This window comes from Marmota monax, unplaced genomic scaffold (assembly GCF_021218885.2).
Source record: "Marmota monax isolate L192 unplaced genomic scaffold, Marmota_monax_Labrador192_F-V1.1 WCK01_AAM20220418_F8-fsc00086, whole genome shotgun sequence".
NCBI classification, from domain to species: domain Eukaryota; kingdom Metazoa; phylum Chordata; class Mammalia; order Rodentia; family Sciuridae; genus Marmota; species Marmota monax.
Genome location: NW_026693086.1, coordinates 326,646 through 349,016, shown reverse-complemented (window position 1 = coordinate 349,016; position 22,371 = coordinate 326,646). Strand labels below are relative to the sequence as shown.

General features: G+C 42.3%; 1 protein-coding gene and 2 non-coding genes across 6 annotated transcripts in view; 1 reads left to right on the top strand and 2 right to left on the bottom strand.

Annotated features, from left to right (window-relative positions):
- Positions 1–60: 60 nt before the first annotated feature.
- Trnal-aag (transfer RNA leucine (anticodon AAG)) lies at positions 61–142 on the bottom strand. The gene has a single exon. It is a non-coding gene; the product is annotated as a tRNA-Leu (tRNA).
- Positions 143–6,264: 6,122 nt separating this feature from the next.
- The window catches only part of Eef2k (eukaryotic elongation factor 2 kinase), a 59,077-nt gene continuing 42,970 nt past the window's right edge, over positions 6,265–22,371 (bottom strand). Inside the window, exons 16-19 of one of the 4 annotated variants that reach the window (XR_006853945.2) lie at positions 17,173–17,297; positions 16,936–17,014; positions 16,594–16,701; positions 13,371–13,501 (exon numbers count right to left, since the gene is read on the bottom strand). Coding sequence is in view for 1 of the 4 variants with exons in the window: in XM_046454515.2 (XP_046310471.1) it covers positions 10,146–10,255; positions 13,323–13,501; positions 17,173–17,297 (414 nt within the window). In the remaining 3 variants the exon portion in view is untranslated. Of the gene's footprint in view, positions 10,256–13,322; positions 13,502–16,593; positions 17,015–17,172; positions 17,298–22,371 lie in introns of those variants that run through there. The other 3 variants (XM_046454515.2, XR_006853944.2, XM_046454517.2) reach the window with 3 other exon arrangements.
- Positions 20,111–20,217, top strand: LOC124099586 (U6 spliceosomal RNA). The gene has a single exon (XR_006854002.1). It is a non-coding gene; the product is annotated as a U6 spliceosomal RNA (small nuclear RNA).

The window sequence follows — 22,371 nt, the reverse complement described above, 5'->3', positions numbered from 1 at the left end:
GGTCGCTGACGCGAGTGCAAAAAGGAGGCGTGAACCCAACAGGGACAAAAATAGCTGAGATGGCAGCGGTGGGATTCGAACCCACGCCCCCGAAGAGACTGGAGCCTTAATCCAGCGCCTTAGACCGCTCGGCCACGCTACCTAGCTATGGAATGTGCTTTCCAGTATGCTTCTTAATAGTTTTATACACGTTTAATTTCAAATGAATACATTCTTACCAGTTTTTTAAATTTTATCCTAATAAAATTATTTATAACATGCTGCATCTTTCAAATAAATTATTTGCTCAAATATTTAGTCCCAAGTTTTTTCCAAATTGGTTTTAAAGCAAAAAGCAGAATTCAACCACAGTCTGAGTCCTATAGTTAATACTGGTTAACCCACCACGTGTTTGTAAGGCACACGACCAATTCAGGGTGTTTTAGGGAGAGAAGATTAATTAATGCTGGCGATAACCCCACCAGGGTCTCTGACAACCAAACCAAGGAAGCCGATCTGGACAGTTGTCTCTGAAAAATTATACTTAATATTATTATATTATATTTAATATTATTTATTAAATATAAATGATAAATATTATTTATTTATAATAATATTAAAATAATATAAAATATTAAAAATAAATAATAATAAATATTAAATAATAAAGGGAAACTTGATAAAGAGATGACTCCAATAGTAGGCATCCAGCTGGGCCAGGGATAGCATCTTGAACTGGGAGCCTGAAAACCTCCGGGATCTCTCTAGGTCTCTGCTCCCCTCTCTCTTTCTATATACTGACTTTCTCTACTTCTCCAACCCATCTCATGGGATGTGGCCACCCCAAGTCCCTCTTTCTCTCCAGTTCTAGCAGGTCTAACTCCACCACATTATATAAATAATATTAAAACTTTGCAGATAAGATACAAGTTTTCTTGGACTCCCATCCTAGTCCCCTCCACAAAAGAAACCATTAGTATCAACTTCCAGATATTTTGCTGTGAGTTTATATGGATATATGTGGATATATTTCTCTACAGAAAATACTTTTGTTTTTATAGTGTATGGGTTGTTACATAAACATTGTCACGCTGTCAGCATTCGGTATTTCTCCTTCCCTTCAATCCCTCTTTAGTGGGTCTTGTTTTGTATTTTCTCCATCCATCTTTAACTTGTGTAATGATATGCGAAGATGTCACTGTTCTGGGAGAGTTTGATGCTTTTAAAAAAATACAAAAGCAGCCATCAAATAAAGGGCACAGGCCAGGCATTGTAGAGGATTCAAAGCTGAATGAATAGTCCTTGAAGTCAGTGAAGTGATCTAATCGTGGTATTTTTGTACCAGGACGGATTATTTTTTTATGAGCTGTGTACTGGGTTTTCCACAAGGAAACATTCCCCTGTTGATGAATAATTGCGGGAATCTCTATCCAGTCCCACTTTTCTGGAACTTGCCTAACAAGAATGAGTCCTTGGCAATACCTTTGTGATGTGCCTCCCAACACTTCCCTCCTGAAAACCCTACTGACACCCCAATCCTTTAATCACAACTAGTGAGTTATTTATTTTTTATTTTATTTGTTCTAATTAGTTATACATGATGGTAGAATGAATTTTGACACATTATACACAAATGGAGCATAAATTCTCATTCTTCGGGCTGTACATGGTGCTGAGTCACACCAGTAGTTTAAGCATACATGTATACAGGGTAATAATGTCTGTCACATTCTACCGTCTTTCCCATCCCCACAGCCCTACTCCCCCCCTCACTCCTGTCTGCACAATGCAAAGTTCCTTCATTCTTCCTTACCCCATCCCCAACTGTGGATCAGCATCTGCTTATCAGAGAAAACATTTAGCCTTTGATTTGGGGGAATTGGCTTATTGCTAAGAATATCTTAGCAAGATATTCTCTAGTTCCATTCATTTGCCTGCAAATGCCATAATTTCATTCTTCTTTAAGGCTGAGTAATATTCCATTGTGCATGTGTACCACATTTTCATTATCCATTCAACTATTGAAGGGCATGTAGGTTGATTCCATAATTTAGCTATTGTAAATTGAGCTGCTATCAACATTGATATGGCTGCGTCACTGTAGTATGTTGATTTTAAGTCCTTTGGGTATAAACCGAGGAGTGGGATAGCTGGGTCAAATGGTGGTTCCATTCCCACTTTTCTGAGGAGTCTCCATACGGCTTTCCATAGCGGTTGCACCAAATCACAGTCCCACCAGCAATGTATGAGAGTGCCTTTTCCCCCACATCCTTGCCAACACTTGTTAATGCTTGTATTCTTGATAATTGCCATTCTGACTGGAGCGAAATGAAATCTTAGTGGTTTTGATTTAGCTAGTGAGTTCTGTGGTGGACATAGGATTTAGGCTGCATAGAATTCGTAGTCTCTCTTAAGAGTCTGAATGTAATGAGTTAGTGATTTGTTAATTTGATCCTGTTGTGGTGGAGTTAGACCTGCTAGAACTGGAGAGAAAGAGGGACTTGGGGTGGCCACATCCCATGAGATGGGTTGGAGAAGTAGAGAAAGTCAGTATATAGAAAGAGAGAGGGGAGCAGAGACCTAGAGAGATCCCGGAGGTTTTCAGGCTCCCAGTTCAAGATGCTATCCCTGGCCCAGCTGGATGCCTACTATTGGAGTCATCTCTTTACCAAGTTTCCCTTTCTGCTAAAGCTAGTGCTACCTGTGAATTGTGACTAATAACCTTCCCTTTGGGTGATAAGGGCTCAAATGAAGCCAGAACCTTCGGAGCAAATCAGGTCTGTCCCTACCCGCACGTACTGAGCAGGAGGCTTAATTAACAGGGGCCCTGCAGGGATGCAGGCTGGAGATCCTGGAAGACAGGAAACCAGGGCCACCTTTGAAGAGCTTCTTACAGTCCTGCAGCCCCATTACACAGTGGTCTTGTGACAATCAGATGTGAAACTAATGTGCAGGAGGAGAATGTTGCATTGGAACCCTGGACCCACAGGGTCTGGGTAGCAGTATGCAGGGGGACGGAGGGAAGGACTGAAACCTTGATTTTCCGCCCATGTGTCTACTTCCCTGCCCTGATTAATGCAGGTGGTGGGGGAGTGCAAGAAGATCAAACACTGCCCACTTGCCCTCCACACCCAATCCAGGGACAGGCAGGTGAAGGCTGTCAGTCTCCACTTCGTAAGTCCTAAGTGGTGGGCACTGGGAATGGGTGTGGTGGCTCAGTCCTGGATCTCTTCCATTCTTGACTCCCTTGCCCACCCATAAAAGAGAATTATCCCAATGATTGTCTGTGACCAAATCTTTCTACATGGACCTCCATAGGGAAAGAAGTTGGCGTTTCTGAAAAAATGTTTCAAGAATGGTTCTAATGGGGGCTAGAGATACAGCTCGGTGGTATAGCGCTTGCCTGGCATGTGAGGCCCTGAATTTGACCCCCTGCGCCCCCACCAAAGAATTGTTCTAATAAAATTTAATAGCATGGAAATTTGCACTTGAAGACTAGTTTTCTACTCACCCAACTGACTGTCATTTGTCAGTCAAGAGCATGGTGACCTTTAACAGAACATTGTTTTCTTTCCAATCTTGACGAGCAATGATTATCTAATCATTCTCTTGTTCTCTAATATGTCTCTACCAAGATAGGAGGTCAGAAGAGTGGTCACCTTTGTCCCAGGTGGGATAGGAGCATATTGCCTGGGAAGGGGCCCATCAGGGCTTTCTGTGGTCTGCAAATGTTCTATATTTTGATCTGGGTTATTGATACACAGATGTCTACATGTGTAAAAATTCATCCAACTACATACTTAAGATTTTGCAGTTTAATCCATGAATGTGATGGTGTAATAAAAAAAGTAAATTTTCTGAAAATGTTTTAACCAAGTCTGCATCTCTGAATTAGCCTCCTATAGTTTCATTTGCAGCAAGTTTGTAATAACATTTTGGGGTAGTGGAGGGTACCAGGGATTGAACTCGGGGGCACTCAACCACTGAGCCACATCCCCAGCACCATTTTGTATTTTATTTAGAGACAGGGTCTCACTGAGTTGCTTAGAACCTCAGTTTTCCTGAGGCTGACTTTGAACTTGCAATCTTCCTGCCTCAGCCTCCCAAGCCACTGGGATTACAAGAGCACACCAATCCACCTAGCTGTAATAACATTTTGACACATACTTGCAATAACACTCTCTGAAAAGTTTTCATAACACTTTATTTATTTATTTAGTGATATTGAGGATTGAACCCAAGGGCCCTTTTTATTTGCCAAGATGCAGAGGCTAGCCTTGAACTTGTAAATCCTTCTTTCTCAGCCTCCATAGTCACTAGAATTACAGATGTGTGCCACTAGCCCCACACCTATATTCTGTCTAGTATTTAGGACCCTTCTCTGGTTCCTCCCTAAAGGGAAAATTCTGTGTGTGGGGGGGTCTGTTTCTGTTTTGCCTTCTTGACATCCACTTCCCTATTTCTTTATTTTCTGTTCCAATACAGGTTGAATATTTCCCTGATTGGAACCAGAAGTGTTTCAGATTTTGAGATATTTGCATATATGTAATGAGATATCTTAGGGATGGGACCCAAGTTTAAGCATGGAATCCACTTAGGTTTCATATATACCTTATACACATCACCTGAAGGTGATTTTGAACATTTTAAATATGTGCATGAAAAAATGGAATTTTAAAAGTATGGAATTTTCTGCTTTGAAATCCTGTTAGTGCTCAAAGTTTGAATTTTGGAGCATTGTGGATTTCAGATTGGGGATGCTCAACCTTTGTGTAAGAAGAAACATTATCGGATACCTTGAATAGCTCATAAGAGGAAAAAACAAACCCAGTCCTAACAGACTTATTTGGGGGGCGGGTACCAGGGATTGAACTCAGAAACACTCAACCACTGAGCCACATCCCCAGCCCCATTTGTATTTTTTGAGACAGGGTCTCAATGAATTGCTTGGCACCTCACTCTTGCTGAGACTGGCTTTGAACTCGTGATCCTCCTGGCTCAGTCTCCTGAGCTGCTGAGATTACAGGCGTGCACCACTGCACCCAGCCTAACAGACTCAGTCCCTTTGGCAATCTTAATACTGGTCAGTATGTCAAGGTAGAAGAAAAGAAGCCAGATCTTTTTCAAACTGTCACTGTATTAGAGTAAAAGCATTTGCTCATAGTAATATGCTAAATGATGTGCATTGTGGAGAGGGTCAAGTTACTTGTCTTTACATTTAATCAATACTAAATTGATAATATAGTCTATATTGAATGTAAAGAATTATAACTCAATCCTAAATTATTTTTTTAATAAACCATTTGAAGTACCCAGTTTTAGTTTTCCCAAGAACTCTTTTATTGTGAGAATTTTAAAACTGCGTTATTATCTAAGAATATTCATGAAGTTGGGTATGGAGACACATGCCTGTAATCCCAGCAACTCGGGAGTCTGAGACAGGAGGATTGCCAGTTTGAGGACATGCTGGGCAACTTAGTAAGACCCTGTCTCAAAAAATAAAAAGAGCTGGGGATGGGACTCAGGGTTAGAGGGCCCCTGGATTCCATCCTCAGTACCATAGACAAACAAACACCTTAAAAAAAGAAAAGTTCACTGGGCATGGTGTGCACACCTATAATTCCAAGCAACTTGAGAGGCTGAGGCAGGAGGATCACAAATTTGAGGCCAGCATGGGCTACTTAGTAAGATGTGGTCTCAAAACATAAATTTTAAAATTATTTATTTATTATTAATAAATAATTGATTTTAATAAATCATTAATTAATAATTAATAAATTAATTTATTTACTATTAATAAATTTATTATTAATAAATAATTGGCTGGGGATGTAGCTCAGTGGTAAAGTATTTGCCCAGCAAGCAAAAAGTCCTGGATCCAATTCTCAGTATTGCAAAAATAAAAGGAGGGGGGGAAGGGGAAGGAGGGAAGGGGAGGGGAAAGGGGAAGGGAGGGGGGAAGGAGGAGGAGGAGAAGAAAGGGAGGTTCCCATATTTTACCTAAAGCAAACTTGACAGTACAGGGGCCAAATCTGGAAGGCTTTATTATTGTTATTATTAGGATTTATTACAAATGTCAAAAATCAGGAGACTTTCCATTAAAAAAAAATCCCACTTTTCAGTAGCTCTTGAAAAACTGGAAATAGGCCCACTTTCCGTGGCATTCAGAGGTGAATGAATCATGGCTGCCCTTTTCCAAGGGGGCATAGCCCTCCATTCTACTTCAACCTCCAACCAGCTACTTCACATGTTTTTTACCAGGAGACATTTGAATGGGAGACAAGAAAGAAAGAAACCATTTTATTTGGAAAGACAAAGTGCAACTTAGTACATATGCAAAAATAAATCTGTACAGAGAGCCACTTCTCCGGGTCCCACCCTGAGTCTACCTTGAGGAGGTGAAATGGTTACCTCTGAGACTGGAAACGCAAGGAAGAGGCCCAAATCCACAGAGAATACACGGTGTGTCTCCCCCCCCACCAAGCTGCAGATACTCATGTAAACATTTGTTGACTTGTAAAACATGTGCATGCAAGTGAGCTGGGATGGAAGGTAATAAAAACATCAAAATAGCAAGAAGGGTGATATACCTGGAAGGTGGTATTGAAGATAAATTCCCAGAATGCCTCGGTGAGAAGGGGAGCAGTGATATTCCAAAGTGCTTGGGTCTGAGAGGATTTTTCTCTTCTTATACCCATAAAGCTTGCCCTCATTTGTTTATTTCTCTTTTACCTCTGGCAGAACTAAGCTGAGTGCGGTGGCACATGCCTATAATCCCAGTAGCTGGGGAGGCTGAGGCAGGAGGATTGTGGGTTCAAAACTAGCCCCAGCACTTTAGCAAGGCCCTAAGCAACTCAGCAAGACCCTGTCTTTAAATAAAATCCAAAGAAGGGCTGGGGAGGTGGCTCAGTGGTTAAGTGCCCCTGGGTTCCATCCCTTGGCAAAAAACAAAAACACCAAAAACCTGAATGGGCCATTGAATTCTAGTTTAAATTATATCCCCAGGATCCTCTAAATGACAGCCTCTCTCAATTCCTAGCTCCAGCTCTAGCTAGCAGTATCATGTGACAGAATCTACATGAACCTGTGGTTTCTCTGTGAAATGAAGGTGACAGATGCTAATCCTAACTGTGCTAATCTGGATTTCCACCTGCCTCTTGAATTTGAAGACAGTCTCTGCTGTCTTTCTAGTTGAGCTGGACTGTCTTGGGTTTGCTGCAGGGAGAGATGCCTTAACCAGCTTCAGATGACACAGACCTAGGGTTTGTGTTTGTTTGTTTATTTTGTGGTGCTGGGGATTGAACCCAGGGCCTTGTGCCTTTGAAGCAAGCACTCTACCAACTGTTACATCCCCAGCCCCAGACCTAGGTTTTAAAGGTGGAATAAGTGCTTCTGGTAGCTCAGAAGGATCTCAACATCTTGCAAGTTCCTTTTTCATTCTCATGGTCTGCATGCAGACCACCCTAGCCTCCTGGAGGAGAAAGAGAGCACTTCCTGACAGTAAGGCCATGTGGGTGGGTGGGGAGTGGAATTGTAGGCATGATGGTTAAAGCAAATCCAGACAAGGAATCACTCAGAGTGAGCTCCATGACTGGAGCTGGCCCTCCCTTCATTCACGCACTTACTTGGTAACCAACTCTGCTAAGGTACTATGCTTAAAAGCCCTGGAGGCCAGGCACAGTGGTGCACGCCTGTTAACTCAGCAGTTTGGGAGGCTGAGGCAGGAGGATCTAGAGTTCAAAGCCAGCCTCAGCAACTTAGCAAGGCCTAAGCAACTCAGCAAGACCCTGTCTCTAAATTTTAAAAAAGGGGATGGGGGTTGGGGATGTGGCTCAGTGGTTAAAAGCCCCTGGGTTCAATCCTCAGTACCAAAAAAAAAAAATAGTCCTGGAGGCCACAAAGTTGATACACCTCTGTTCTTGCAGCTTAATGAAGTAGCTTTCAGTCAAGGGTTAACAAACTACAGGCCAAGAGGGCCACCTGTTTTTATAAATAAAGTTTTATTGGAACACTAACCATATTCATTTGTCTACATCTTGTCTCTTGCTGGTTTTGCAATTTGATAGCAGGGTTGAGTAGCTGCAAAAAAAGGCCATGTGGTCTATCTGGCCCTTTCATTTAAAAAAAAAAAAAAATATATATATATATATATATATATATATATATATATATATCCATTTTGATAGAGAATTAGATACAAGGGACAAAAAGACAAATTATTTGTCTAATAAAATCTTAGAGAAGCCAGGCAGGGTGGTGCACGCCTATAATCCCAGCAACTTGGGAGGCTGAGGCAGGAGGATCTCGAGTTCAAAGCCAGCCTCAGCAACAGCAAGGTGCTAAGCAACTCAGTGAGACCCTGTCACACTAAATAAAATACAAAATAGGGCTGGGAATGTAGCTCAGTGGTCGAGTGCCCCTGGGTTCAATCCCCAATTCCTCCACCCCCCCCCTCAAAAAAAATTTCAGAGAAGAAGGAAGCTGTCTGAATTAACAACGGCACCACCAACAAAAAAGCACAAGGCTTGATTACTTTGAAGGAATATGTGGCAATAAAGTTGCTTCTTACATTTAATATATGCAATTTAACTATAGGTACTGGTTTAAAACACACATAAAATTTAAAGCAAGCTAACCACTGATCTGGTATAGATGAAAGAAGAGTGATCAGTACCAACTTCTAAAGGAAAATTGTTATGAGTCCATGTGCAAAAACTGGGGATACTGTCATTTCTGGGTGGACTTGGGGAGTTTTCACAGGTAATGCTGACTTAATTTTTCCTTGAAGGGCACACCCCACTTTAGAATCTAATGTTTGCACAAGTTCATGACTACACAGTGCTCCAAACTGAAGTGCTGAGGGAGTATCTTAACAAGTAAGAGTGGCTTGTGTGTTACACTTGGCTTTGCATCCTTTGATTGTTCGAGAAAGAGGCTGCTCTAGCATTTGTGGTTGATTGAATTGTCTAGTTTCTTGGCTATTTGAAACAACAAGTGAAATCACACTAGTATTAAATAGGAACTCCTTGTAAGGAGAAAGCTCATTAAATAAAGATATTGTAGCTTGACCCTGGGGAAACTTCTAGAACTAATGAGTGTTTATAGTTCTTGCCCTCTCATCCTCAAACATCTTTAGTAAATCTCAAGGGGCTGCTATTGAAAGCAGCCAAGCTGCAAATCACAAGAAAATCAGCCCAGCTTGGAGCAGAAAATGCCAAGAGTGGGGGCTGGGGAGCAGATTCTATATAAGAATAGCTTCATGTAAGAAAATGCTAAGGGATACTGCACCAGGGACACTTAGTCACTGTGTGGATGTTGCCACTAGGAAGCAGGGTATGTGCTGCTTGGAGCAAAGTCCCCCATATTCCAAGCTGCTGTCCTCATTCATTAAAGCTTTGAGATGCACCCTGTTCCACACCAAGTATTCATGTACAAGTTAGAGGTAGTAAATGTGTACATACAAAAAAAAAAAAAAATCAAACCTGTTTTGTAAAGCCCATAGGAAGAAAGCATGCTTCAAAAACGGAATTTGGCTGGAATTCCAGAAAAATCAGTCTCAGGGCAGGAGGAAACTAAACTATGACGTTAGAAATTAATCAATGTGCAGGCCCCTGCCCCAGGATAGAAGGGAGGCTGCATGTGCACTCAAAAAACACCATGCATGCTCCCAAATGCTCAGAGAAAGATGGCTGTGCACTAAGTCAGGACAAAACACACCCCTGGGAAGTTAGCTCTTCACTTCCCATCCCCATTCTTGAAACGGGGTTCTGAGGGCCTGAGATTTGAATCTAGCCTGGAAAGGCTGGTGAGCAAGGGTCTCATATTGTCCATGGTGGAAAAGTATGACACGTCTCAAGATAAGAAAGCAAGAAGTAAAAAATAAAAAGAGAATCTCAATAACAGTAGGATGGTTCATTAGGCTGCATTTTTTCAATCCCCATTCCCCGAAAACACTGTCCTAAGGGACAGCTGTAGGGTCTCTGCTAGTAGCAAAGACCTTTTTTCAAGAGTCAAAAAAATAAAATAAAATAAAATACAAAAGTCAATTTACAGCACATGAAAAATACCTTTTCCTTCTCAAACTAAATAAGTCTCCCCACCCACCCCCCATCCCAACCCCTTAGCCCTTTTGCTTGGGACTAGCTGGCAGCAATTGTTCTGGTAAGTTATCCTTCCATCTGGGCCCAGGCCTCCTCTGCCAGCTGATAGTACTGGTTGGCTAGACGGCCCTTCATGGCTTCCATGGCTGCCTCAGCCGCCTGGGTGTACAAGTCCCCTGAAAGAGAGCAAGGTAAGGTACAAAGAGGTGAACCGTGCATGCCAGGCCAGTATCCCCCACCTCTCCCACAAGAGTACCCTGAGGTTTGGTTTGGTTTTGTCTTGTCTTTGTTTTTACAGGAACCAAACTACCCCTGACATCCTTCCTCTCCCTCCAGATAGATGCTCAGGATGCTCTGTCACAGGGTGGCCATGTGATCAAACCTGGCCAATCAGAGCACTCCTCCATTCCCTGCAGGCCCTAGGGGTTGGTCTAGACTTAGGCAGAGCTAATCAGAATAAGCCTTGGGGTCCATAGTGATTTGCAGGTGGGTGGGCGATTCAATCAGGCTGAGGATATTTGCAGAATAAATTGAGAATCTTTGTAAGAGGAAGAAATAGTCAAAATAACTTCATGTCAGGTTGGCTCAAGTTTTGCTGTCAAATGAATTTGTATAAAATTCAAAGCAAGCACTTTGGAATTTTAGAGCTTTGGGGATTTATAAATTTCAAATGATAGATTTGCTTTATTATTTGGCAAATTCTTATACAACTTTTAAAATTTAGTCTCATCCCATACCTGTGAAATCAGGAGTTTAGTAAGTTTGTTATAGGTAAAGGACTGGATATTGGTGTCACCAACACCCTCTTCCTGAATTCTCACCCACAGGTTTCATCTGTTAAAACCCTAATCCACAAAGTGACTATAGGTGGACATAGGGCCTGTGAGGCTGTGATAAAGGTTAAGTGAGGTCACAAGAGTGGGGCCCTGAGTTCAATGGGGCTGGGACCCTTCTCAGAGGAGGAAAAGACAGTAGGGCCTGAGATTTGCATCTAGTCTGGAAAGGCATATTATTTGGCAATAAAAAGGAATGGGTCTCTCTACCCCGGCCCTTCTCCTTGCATACAGAAGACAAAGACATGTTAGTACATAGTGAGAAGATGATTGTCTATAAGCCAGAAACAGGAGAGCACCTTGATCTTGGACTTCTTGGCCTTGAGAAATCAATTTAGGAGACTGCCCCGTAATAGAGAACTTGCCTAGCATGCATAAGGCCCTGGGTTTGATCTCTAGCACCAAATAAATAAATAGATAAACAGACAAATAAATAAAATAAATACATTGTTGTTACTTAAGCCATTCAATCTATAGGGCAGCTTCAGCAGATTAATATATTATGTAATGGAAAAAAAAAAACATATAACTTGTCTATCAACTGATGGCTCAAAAACAAAATGGGGGGGCTGGGGACATAGCTCATTTGGTAGAGTGCTTACCTTTCATGCACAAGGCCCTGGGTTCAATCCCCAGCACCACAAAAAAAAAAAAAAAAAAAAAAAAAAATGGGGCATCTCCTACAATGGCATATTATTTGGCAATAAAAATGAATGAGGCACTGGTACATGCTATAACGTGCATGAACCTTAAAGCCATTATTCTAAGTGAAAGAAGCCTGACACAAAAGGCCATGTATTTCATGAGTCACTTACAGAAGGAGCCCAGAGCAGGGCCATCCATATAGACCAAAAGTTGATCCTTGGTCCCCAGGAATGGGGGAGAAGGCAGGTTAGGAATGACTGCTAACTAGTACAGGGTTTCTTCTTGGGGTGATGGAAATGTTCTGGAATTAGTTAATGGCGATGGGTGACCAACATTGTGAAAATACTAAAATCCACTGAACTACACTTCAAGATGGTAAATTTCATGTTGTGAAAATTTTAGTTCAGTTTTCAAAATTGCAAAGAACTCCCCTTAAGACTTTAATATATATCTTTTTTTTAAAAAAAAAAAAGTATTTATTTTTTAGTTGTAGTTGGACCCAATACCTTTATTTATTTTTATGTGGTGCTAAGGATCAAACCCAGGGCGCGCACATGCTAGGCAAGTGCTCTACCGCTGAGCCACAACCCCGGCCCTCTAATACATATCTTGATGTCCATGGTTCCAGTACCATCTGCAGATGCTCAAGTCCTTTATAGAAAATAGCATAGCATTTATATGTGACCTATACATTATCCTCCCACACACTTTAAGTCCTCTCTAGATTACTTCTTTTTGGGGGGTGGGTACTGAGGATTGAACTCAGGGGCACTCAACCACTAAGCTACATCCCTAGCCCTATTTTGTATTTTATTTAGAAACAGGGTCTCACTGAGTTTGCTTAGCACCTCACTAAGTTGCTGAGACTGGCTTTGAACTTGTGATCCTCCTGCCTCAGCCTCCCCAGACTCTGGGATTATAGGCATGTGTCACCTTGCCCAGCTCTAGATTACTTATAATAGCTAATTTAAATGCTATGTAAACAGTTGTTATCCTATATATTTTTTATATTATTTATTTATTTTTAGATGTTTATTTTTTAGTTGTAGTTGGACACAATACCTTTATTTCACGTATTTATTTTTATGTGGTGCTGAGCATCGAACCCAGGGTTTCACACGTGCAAGGCAAGTGCTCTACGGCTGAGCCACAACCCCCGCCCTAAATTTATTTTTAAAAAATTTGTTCTATTTAGTTGTACACGACAGCAGAATGCATTTCAACTCCTATACTGCTTTTGTAAAGGAAGCATGACATTTCTTTCTTTTTAAAAAAATATTTTTAGTTATAGATGGACACAATACCTTTATTTTATTTATTTATTTATTTTCATGTGGTGCTGAGGATCAAAGCTAGTGTTTCATACACACTAGGCAAGCACTCTCTCTACCACTGAGCTATAACTCCAGCCCTGTCATTCTGTATTGTAAGGGAAAAAGTCTGAATGCATTCAGCACAGAGGCCATGGACGGAATCCAGGGCCCCATGCATGCCAGGCAAGTGCTCCACCATGAACTACATCCTCAGCACTACTAAAATATTCTTTGATCTGTGGTTGGTTGAATCCATGGATGAAGAACCAACAGCTACCCGAGGCTGACTGTATACGCATTAAATAAAAATGTCCATCTGCGTGTTAGCTCCATAAACCCCCCTCCCTCCCCTGAAAAGAGACTCACCCTGGGCCCCTCCCAATGGGGATGAGAATTACAAGGGTCCCTGCCCAGCCCTGTCCCGCCCCAGGGGCAGGTCTGCGAGGCCCTACCTGATCTCTGCGGGTCCTTCTCCAGCCCGCAGCCTCCGGTGACCAGCATCTCAGCCTCCCTGGCCAGCAGCGCATACCGGGGCTCGTCCTGCATCCCATCGAACTCACCGCCCTCGTCACAGTCCGTTGTCTCCAGGGCAGTGTTGTACCAGTGCAGGGCCTCGGGCCAGTCTCGGCACCTTGCCAGGGGACACAGAGAAAGAGGGAAATCATCACAGCAGCAGGTGGGGGAGGGCAGAGGGCCAACCACCCCTGATCCAAGTCAGGGATACAGCCGGGACGACCACCTCTGGTTCCCAACCTATAGTGTCCAAGACCACCACATCCGAGGGGCACTGTGATGTTGTAGGTTTATTTATTTATTAAGAGGGCAGTCATGTAGCTTTCCTTAATAACCATTCTGTAACAGAAGTCGAGCATATTGGGGAGGGGGACATTTTTCTAGGATCGCCCACAAGCACCCTATGGGCTAGCACAAGCGGACCTCTGACTCTGGTAGGAGAAGGACCCTGGGCAGAAGCCCCCAGAACCACCTAACAGCAATCGCTCAGCACCTGCCTATGCCCTGCCTGTGCTGGCCAGTTCGGGCTCTCTTCCAGAATAATGCAGGACTCCTCTCCCCACCCCAGCGAAGCCCCTCCGCTCCCCGGCTCTTTCTCCTATGGCAGCATGCATCTGGCCAAACCACCAAGGGTGACCATAGGTTTCAGCCAAAGTCATGCAACTACAAAATACAGAGCTAACAGGGCAGCAGGCTGTTTTTCTTTGCGTGTAATCCGTGTGAGGAACTATTTATAGCACATCAGGAAAGAGCAAAGAGTGTCACTGATAAGAAAGACTCTGGTTGTCCTGAATGTGCCAGGAGCAGCAGCTCTAATGATATGTTTGCCTCTTGCCTCACCCTCCAGTCTCAGCTCCTGTTGGTGCCAGGTGCTACTCCCCAAACATGCCAGCACCTGCCTGTACCCTCGTATTTTTTTTTTTTTGGTACCAGGAATTGAACCCAGAGATGCTTAACCACTAAGCCACATCCCCAGCCCTTTTAAAATATTAAATATTTTATTTAGAGACAGGGTCTCATTAAGTTGCTTAGGACCTCACTTCATTGCTGAGGCTGGTTTTTGAACTTGCGATCCTCCTGCCTCAGCCTCCAGAGCTGCTAGGATTACAGGCGTGCACCTCCACGCTCAGCCTAAATTCCCACCCCTCTAGTCTGGGTTCCACACCTAGTTCTTCACCCCTCCAGCCTCAGTTCATGTTACCTCTCCAGAGATGCTGTCTCTAAACACCTTGTTTTTTACAATTTCACACTCTAATTCTCCTTGTTCCCTCATATATTAGGGTCATCCCTGACCTTTAACTGCTATATTCCCAGGGCCTGGCCAGCAGTACAGGCTCAACACATTTCTGCTGGATGAAAAAAGGTAAGCAAGTGGCGGGTGGAGATGGGATTTAGGACCGTGACCCCATTGTATCTTATTTTTTTAAAAAAAAAGGAAATTATTTGAAAATAACGAGGTACCCAAAAACCTAGGGTTGTATTATTGGAATAGGGACCCCTAGACTAGATGACATCACCTCTTCAGCTTTGATGATCCCCAGTCCTAAAGGGCAGAACACAATTGCCCTGGAAACATTACATGGGAAAGCATCTTCTCTCTCCCTGCCCACCCCTGCTCCACGTTGTCCCAGTGGTCAGGGTGCCCACCCTGCCTTGGAATTTTCCAGATTTTTCATTCCCCCTATTAGATGTAACTTCTGAGAGAACCAAAATCCCTTAAATATAAATTTGGGCCTACATGGGGCCCTGCCTTACCCATAGCTGGCCCTTAATTAATGCTCCCTGAATGCAAAAGGCTGGAGCTGCTTGGAATGAGGAAGAAGAAAAAGAAAATGACTATAGTAGAAGCTATAAAAAAAAAAGAAAATTCTCATAGATTTAATTACATAAATATTAAAAACCAGCATGTCCCCAAACCCAGTAAGCAATGGTCATTATGTGGTATATGTTTCCTCCTCCCCAATCTATGTTGGCCATCTCTGGAAATAGGGAAAAAAAAAAACACAACTTCTTTTAAAGAGAATGGGTTAACAGCCTTAATATATAAAGAATTGTAACAAATCAATAAGAAACTATCATCTGGAGTAAAAGTAGAAATAAATATAAATTTTAAAAAAAAGAAGTAAAAATCAAAGTAGACAAAGGACAGAAAGAGAAAGCACAAATACAAAGACCTTTTAAGAACCAAAGATATAAATATTCAATGCCCATCTCCAACTCCTTCTACGCATGCTATACTTCTCCACGGCACTCAATGGGTACCATATGTATGGGTACTTGATCTAATAGAATCATGTTAGGACTTTTTTGTTTAGCACCTCTCCATGCCAGTATAGTTCTAAGTTCACTAAAAAGCCGGTCAATAGTGAATACAATGAAAGAAAGGTGGAAAGACCAAAACTTTGGCTCTGCCACTTATTAGGTACAGGTTGAGCATCCCTAATCCAAAACTCCCAAATCTAAGAACACCAAAATCTGATACTTTTTGATTATAATCATAATGCAAACGTGAATCATTTTGCAGATTCACTAAAAATATTGGATAAAATTACCTTCAGGCTATGCGTCTATGGTGTATACATGAATTTTGCATTTAGATTTGGGATCTGTCCCCAAGATATCTCATTATACATATGCATATAGTCCAAAATCTGAGAAAACCCAAAATCCAAAACACTTCTGACCCCAAGCATTCCAAGTTCCTTCACTTCTCAGAACTATAGTCTATAGTTATCCACAAAATGGGGCCCCAAACACCTGCCTTGTCTGTGTCATTGAGATGTGTTGGTTTATTCATTCAACCACTGAGCTAAGATACTAAGATGTGGAAGATGTAGGACACAGAGTTATAGGAGAACTGATTCCTATTCTCAATGAAATCAAATCATAACACAAAAATGCTGTCCAAATATAGGGGAGCACTGCTGTTACACAGCAGGTATCTGAAAAATGTTGGCACACAGGCAGGCTTCTGAATGCATTCAGAAGTTTTTGACCCTGAAACCTCCTTAATATGAGAGTCCTACCAGACTTTCGTTCTAAACCCAGTAAGAGAGAGGAGCTCCTGAGACCAAGAGGAGGGACCTGCTCAGCTGGTTCACCTTGGAGATTTACACAATGAATGCACCCTCCTTGCTCCCTTCCAAAGAGTTCTTGAAGGTTCCTGGGTAGCCAGGTTCCAATGGGAACCACCTAGGGTGAGCAACTGACCTCTGCCCTGGACTTCCGGGATCTCCCACTGGCTAAGCCACAGAGCCGAGATGAAGGTGGGCCACCCTGTTCTCCTCCCATTGCAAAAACCAGACCTGGCATCTCAGCCTGAAGAATAAATGAAAAGTACTGATACTTTAGTTGCTGGAGTCTTCAAACCTACTCCTTCTTCTTAGAAGTGAAAAATAATAAAATAAAAATAAAAGCAGGAAAAGTCAATTAAGATCACCCAAATCCTACTATCCAGGGACAATCCTCTGAGCCTGATAGTGATTTTTTTTCTCATGAAAATCTTTATTATACTAGCTAAAATGGCTGCCAATCACTGCAGGCCTCATGTACCCGGTGCTGTGAGAATTACTGTCACCACGTCATGTAACCTTCATACGACAATCCTCAGAAGCAGGTGTTGTGATTGTTCCTGTTTCAAAAGATGAATGTAAAAGAACTCACTCAGGGTCACTGGTCTGGTAATGGGTGAAACCAAGACCAGAGCCCATGTCTATCCTGATATTAAAGAGAAAGTGCCCACCCAATCCAGATCCCTATGGATTCCACCTGAGTGACAGCCACAGTTACCTGTCTGGGCTGAGGTTCAGACCGGTGTCAAAAGCTCGTGCCACCAGGATCATGGACTGTCTGTCGCCAGCTTCAGCGGCCTTGAGTAAGTAATCGAATCCTTTCGTCTTATTCTCCTTTGTCTCCTGTCAATACAAACCAAAGAGGGGGGAAAAAATAACAAGGCTTGCATAAATCTCGCTCATCAATCTTCTCCCTGTTTCTTGTATTATTGGGAGAGCTCTGGGGCTGGCTACTACAGCATTACACATTACACAGCATTACACATCGTAGTTTTTAGTATATTCATGGAATTGTGCAACCACCACCACAAAAATCAATTTCAAGCTGAGAATGTGGCTCAGTGGCAGAGCACTTCCTCGCACATGTGAGGCACTGGGTTGGGTCCTCAGCACCATGTGAAAATAAATTAAAAAATAAAGGTATTATGTCCAACTTAAAAAAAAAAGATATATATATATATATATATATATATATATATATATGTGTATATATATATATGGCCAGGCCAGGCGTGGTAGTGCACACCTATAATCCCAGGAGCGTGGGATCGTGAGTTCAAAGCCAGCCTCAGCAACTTAGCAAGGCCCTAAGCAACTGAGACACTGTCTCTAAATAAAAAAAAAAAAAAAGGCTGGGGATGTGGCTTGGTGGTTAAGTGCCCCTGAGTTCAATCCTGGGTACAAAAAAGAAAGAATGAAAGAAGTGGCCAGAACTCTCTCATTCCTGCCATGTTTTTGCTAGGCCCACGGCTGGCAAACTAAAGACTACATTTCCCAGCCTCCCTTGCAACAGGCACCTATGTCCTAACACAGGAGGCCTATCCAGTCTCTCATTCATATTGCCTGTCCCTAGCACTTTAGAACAATGCTTAGCACAGGAAGTGCTAAATAAACTTCAATAGAGGTTATTTTATAATTCTATTGGAAATGTTTTTTTTTCCTTCCTTTTTTTTGGTACCGGGGATTGAACCCAGGGGTACCTGACCACTGAGTAACATCCCCAGCCCTATTTTGTATTTTATTTAGAGACAGGGTCTCACTGAGCTGCTTAGCGCCTCACCATTGCTGAGGCTGGCTTTGAATTTATGATCCTTCTGCCTCATCCTCCCAAGTTGCTGGGTTACAGGTGTGCACCACAGCACCTAGCTGAAATATTTTTGTTTGTTAATTATTATCTGTATTATATCCTTTTCCACCTGAAGAGTTTGCTCCAGGAGAGCAGAGACCTTGTCTATCTCATTCATTGTCGTGAATATAATCAATAATAAAAATGCTAAAAAATCATGTGTTGCTGAGTGAATGAATGTCTTCACAAGACAATGGAAAAAAGGCCTAGAGGAGGGGGACCTTGGAGAAATGAGAGAGGGGCTTTCTAGACCCACAGTGGCCCCTAAAGCAGGCAGCCATCACTTTCCTTGCTAAGACATGGCTTGAGCATGGCTCACTTCCTGCAGGCCTGCCCTGTCCTAACCACACTGATCATGCAACCACACTCCTGCCAGGGGAAGCTTCCAGAATCGGAACCCTGGAGAAAGATAGCTGGGATACCTACAGACAAGGACGTTGAACTTGCTTCTCAACCCCTTTACAAGGTCGCTAGATGGACCGGTACAAACGGCCTGTGATAACAGGGAGAGTTATCAGAGTGTCTCAGAGAGGCGGGATCCCCCACAGTCCTGGTCCTCACACCCAGCATCCCTTTATTCAGGCCTCAAACCCTCTGAGGGTCCTCTGTACCAGGTGCTGGGGTTCACAAGAACAGACTTACGCTTTCATAAATTTGGGGCTGGGGAATAGCTCAGTGATAGAGAGGATAGTGCCTAGCAAGGGTGACGCCCTGGCTTCCATCCCTGGCACCAAAAACCCAACTTTCAGGAATTTGGCAAGCCTGTTGAAAAGCACAACCATGATTAAAACTTAATCATGGGCTGGGAGTGTCGTTCAGTGGTAGAGCACACACCTGGCATGCAGGAGGCCCTGTATTCCATACCCAGCATTGAAATAAAATCATAAACTTACAAGATGAATCATATTAAAACAAAGGTAATAAATACTCAAAAGTCATCAATCCCTAATTATTTTTACTGTGTTTTACTATTATTTATGTTCTTGAAACAAATTATTTCAGTTGCAGCACCATGGTCAGTTGGGACCACATACAGCCTTCATGGTGGGAACAGTCCTGTGCTTTGTATGATGCTGAACAGCATCTCCACCTACCAGATGCCAGCAGCAATGACTATTAAAAAAAGGTCTTAAAATCCCAGTGGTTCAGGAGGCTGAGGCAGGAGGATTGAAAGTTCAAAGCCAGCCTCAGTAACTTAGCAAGGCCCTCGGCAACTTGGCGAGATCCTGTCTCTAAATTAAAAACAAAAAGAGCTGGGGATATGGCTCCGTGGTTAAGCACCCCTGTGTTCAATCCCCAGTGCCAAAAAATAAAAATAAAAAAGTCTATAGCAGGGCATGGAGGTGCAGGCCTGTAATCCCAGCAATGCAGGAGTCTGAAGCAGGAGGATTACAAGTTGGAGGCCAGGCTGGGCAACTTTAACAAGACCCTGTTTCAAAATCAAACACAAAAAGGGCTGGGGGGAGCTGAGGTTGTGGCTCAGCGGTAGAGCGCTCCCCTAGCATGTGCGAGGCCCTGGGTTCGATCCTCAGCATCACATAAAATAAATAAATAAAATAAAGGTATTGGGTCCATCTACAACTAAAAAATAAATATTAAAAAAGAAAAAAGGGGCTGGGGATGTTGCTCAGTATTAGAGCATCCCTGGGTTCAATCTCCAGTACCCCCTGGCCCTGGCAAATAAACAAACAGATAGATAGATAGATAGATAGATAGATAGATAGATAGATAGATAGATAGATAGATAGTCTCCACACATTGCTAAATGTCCCCTGAGGAAGGAGGCAAATCCCTGGTTAGGATTTGTTGAGTGTCCACTTGGGCAGCACCTATACTAAAATTGGAACCACACAGGGAAGATGAGCATGGTCCCTTTGCAAGGATGACATACAAATCTGCGAAGTGTTCTGTATTTTTAGAGCCTGGGGAGGGGAAGGGAAGGAGGAGGAGAGGTTGGTCACTGGGTATAAAGTTACAAGCAGATAGGAGGAGTAAGTTCTGGAGTTCCATTTCACAGCAAGGCAACTACAGCTAAAAATAAAGTGTTTCAAAATAGCTAGAGGGTTTTGAATGTTCTCATAAAAGAAATGATAAATGTATGAGATAACAGATATACCAATCATCACACATCATATACACGTTTCAAAACCCCCCCCACTATACCCCATAAACATGTACAATCATTGTCAATCAAAAATAATAAAAAGGGGGCTGGAGTTGTGGCTCAGAGGTAGATCACTCGCCTAGCATGCGTGAGGCACTGGGTTTGATCTTCAGCACCACATAAAAATAAAATAACAATATTTTGTCCACCTATAACTGAAAAATAAAATATTAAAAAAAGATAACAAAAGGGCTGGGCTTATGGCTCAGTGGTAGAGTGCTTGCCTGGCATGTGTGAGGGTCCAATTCTCAGCACCACATATAAATAAAGGTCCATCAACAACTAATAAATTGACCATGGCAGGAGTTTGTACCCCACTCCTCCCCTAAAGTAGACCATGCTACAAATCAGGATTTGATTAATTGTTTTCTCCATATCTGAACTTCAGAAAGGGAAAGAAAAAATAGGAATAGTGCAGATTAAGCTTCAAATTGTTTCATCTCTGTAACCATTCCATCATGCCTAGTGATGGAAATTAAAAGAATGTTCTTCCAGCACTTAAAACTATTATCTGATGCAGGAAAGAATCTACTCAGGTCAGGGGCAAATGAAGTTCCAGTTCTAACACAGGTCTTCTTTATTTCACTGTCATCTTACTTATTAAGGTAAATGAAAATATCAACCAACGTTCATGTCAGAACTATACCCCTTCACCAGTTACCACCACAGGTAGGTTGTTATGTGCAAAAGTTGGCAAAAACCAATGAACGTATTCTGACAATATAGAATTTACAAGAGTACTTTTATTGCTATTTGTAAAACATATGCTGCATATTCTTTATGTCAGCAAACTATATAATATGTATATATATATGCACAGATTTCCTCTGCATCTCTGAAAGCCAACTACTGAATGTTTAGCAGCACATCACTCATTGAATGAGATATATTCAGTCCTGCCCCCAAGAAGCACAGAGATGGGAGAATAGGGAATAAAATAGGAAATAAAAACAGCTGTGGTATCCCTTGCCTGCATGCCAAATATTATAGTCAACTAAACCACAGGAAGCTACCAACATTCTACAGTTCATGATCTATTAAAAAATGTGAAGTTTCATAAGGTTCCACTTAATGCGGATAAGACTAGTCACAGCAGCAAAAGAGTGGAACCACCCCAAGAATCCATCGACAGGGCACAGGTTAAAGTGTGTCATATCCATTCTGTGGAACACTGTCAACAAAGAATCAGGAAGCTTTCTGTGTGACACTGTGGAAAATTAAGGTCTAGTGAAAAAAACAAGGTCCCAAAAGTGTGTACAGTATGCTAACTTTGGAGGAAAAATAAGAAGGTGGACTGTTAGAATCTGTACTCCATATTTGCAGGTGAAAACTGTGTTCGGGAAGGAATAATATGCCTCCCAAAATTCATGTCCACCCAGAACCTCAGGATGTAATCTGATTTGGAAACGGGGTCTTCACAGATGTTAGGTAGTTATGTTAGGAGGAGACTATCTTGGATTACGAGGACCCTAAATCCAACATGGCTGGTGTCCATAAAAACACAAGAGACACAGAGACAGAGACATGTGGGTAGAAGGCCACGTGAAGGCAGAGATAGGGATTGAAATGATTCAAGCCAAGGAACACCAAAAACTGCGGGCAATTTCTAGAAGCCAGAAGAGATAAGGAAGGTTCTCCCCTAGAGCCTCAGAGGAAGCATGGTCCTACACTCAGGTTGTAGTAATTTGTTACTATATCTTAGGTAATTAATACATTTCTGCAATTATATATGAAAAATTGGTAATTACAGCTATACGTGTTTTTCAGAAATGAGAGAATGGGAGGAAAAGTGGGAGGGGGATTTTGCACTGTAAACCTTTAAATATCATTCTTTTTTTTCATGCCACTGAGCTACATCTCCGGCCCTTTTTGTGTTTTCAATTTCATTTTTGGGGGGGTACCAGGGA